This window comes from Mesitornis unicolor, unplaced genomic scaffold, assembly GCF_000695765.1.
Source record: "Mesitornis unicolor isolate BGI_N332 unplaced genomic scaffold, ASM69576v1 scaffold32258, whole genome shotgun sequence".
NCBI classification, from domain to species: domain Eukaryota; kingdom Metazoa; phylum Chordata; class Aves; order Mesitornithiformes; family Mesitornithidae; genus Mesitornis; species Mesitornis unicolor.
This window is the reverse complement of record NW_010203045.1, coordinates 318-1,836: the sequence shown is the minus strand read 5'-3', so window position 1 is coordinate 1,836 and position 1,519 is coordinate 318. Positions and strand designations below refer to the sequence as shown.

At 60.4% G+C, this 1,519-nt stretch overlaps 1 protein-coding gene across 1 annotated transcript in view; it reads right to left on the bottom strand.

Moving 5' to 3' along the window:
• LOC104545451 (protein sidekick-2-like) overlaps positions 1 to 1,290 on the bottom strand; it is a 2,391-nt gene extending 1,101 nt beyond the window's left edge. Inside the window, exons 1-3 of the mRNA XM_010190595.1 lie at positions 1,232 to 1,290; positions 1,063 to 1,169; positions 291 to 438 (exon numbers count right to left, since the gene is read on the bottom strand). Coding sequence (XP_010188897.1) covers positions 291 to 438; positions 1,063 to 1,169; positions 1,232 to 1,290 — 314 coding nt within the window. The remainder of the gene's footprint in view (positions 1 to 290; positions 439 to 1,062; positions 1,170 to 1,231) is intronic.
• Between the last annotated feature and the right edge of the window lie 229 nt (positions 1,291 to 1,519).

Sequence of the window (1,519 nt, the reverse complement as noted above, 5' to 3'; positions counted from 1 at the left end):
GCGGGGGAGATGACTGGAAGATGCTGGGGGAATGCTGGAAAAGATGCTGGAGGGATGATGGGGATATACTGGGGAGATGATGGGGGATGATGGGGGGGATGCTGGAGGAGATGACGGGGAGATACTGAGGAAATGCTGGGGAGATACTGGGGAAATGCCGAGAGATGATGGGGGAGATGATAGGGGAGATGCTGAAGGGATAATGGGGAATGATGGGGAGATACTGGAGGATGCTGGGGAGATAATTGGGAGATGCTGGAGGGATGATGGGGGATGCTGGGGGTACTCACATGCGGCTGCTGGGGGAGATCTTCCGGCCATCGCGAAACCAGGTGACCTGTGGCTGGGGGAAGCTGGCGATGCGGGGGGCCTGGATGACGGCCGCGTCCCCGTGGGACACGCTCTGCTGCGTCTCGCTGTCCTCAAAGCTCCCCATGTCTGCAAAACGTGCGGGACAGCCAGGTCAGGGGCTGGGGAGGGGTCAGCAATGGGTGCCAGTGGGGGGCTCTAGGGATGGGGACCCCCAGGGAGCACCAGGACAAGGTGGGGGCACCCAACACCTCCCACCACTCCCATTCTGCCCAGTTGGACACAGACTGGAAGCCCCCAGCAGCTGAGGGAGGCAGAGCAAAGCAGGGTGCATGGAGAAGGAAGGGGGGGGCAAGGGATTTTTATTGACTTCCCTTAATTGCTGTAATTAAAAACATGTAAAGAATCTTTTTTTAACGACTTTGCCATTATCATCAGTTGTTAGCGCAGCTGCCTTATTAATTTCTCATTAGCTGCCTGATTTGTCATTGCTCCTCAGGCAAGGGTTGAAGGAGACGGGATCGGGGGCATCCCAGAAGGGAGGAGGTGACAGAGAGGGGCAGCATCCCCAACCTCAGCACCCTCCCATCCTGCCTGAACCCCCCACGATGCTCCCACATCACCCCAAAACTCGACCAATCCCTGCACGTTGGCAGGATGGGTGCTGAGCCACCAGCCCGGGATGCAGCGATGCCACGACGAGCTGGGTGTCCCTGGCCGATGGTGACCCTGGTGTCCCCATCTGTCACTTACAGGCCACCTGCACCTCGGTCTGGCGCTGCAGCAGGGCTCCCATGCGGTTGCGGACGATGCAGCGGTAGAAGCCGGCGTGCGTGCGGTCCAGCGATGTGATCATGTACCTGCAGGACACAGCCAAGGGACCGTCACAGGCACAACCCCCTAATCACCAGTGGCCACTAACCCCTGCCCAGTTGCACCTCCCTCCCCAAAAAGCGGCTGCTGGAGGCGCGTGTGCGACATCGCAGCGTCCCTCATGGCTGAGCCCAGCACCGCTGCGATCCGGGGCTGAGCTGCTTTATCACCCCCAGCCCCTGCTCTTATCAGCCCCAGCAGATAAAGGCAATAACCACGTCTGGACTTGCCCTCCACCCCCCAGCATCTCCCTGGTCCCCGCTGCCACCAGACTCCCCCCCCAGCAGCCTCCAACCCCAGGAGGGATGCGGGTGCTCCTGCTCCATCATCCCCCCAA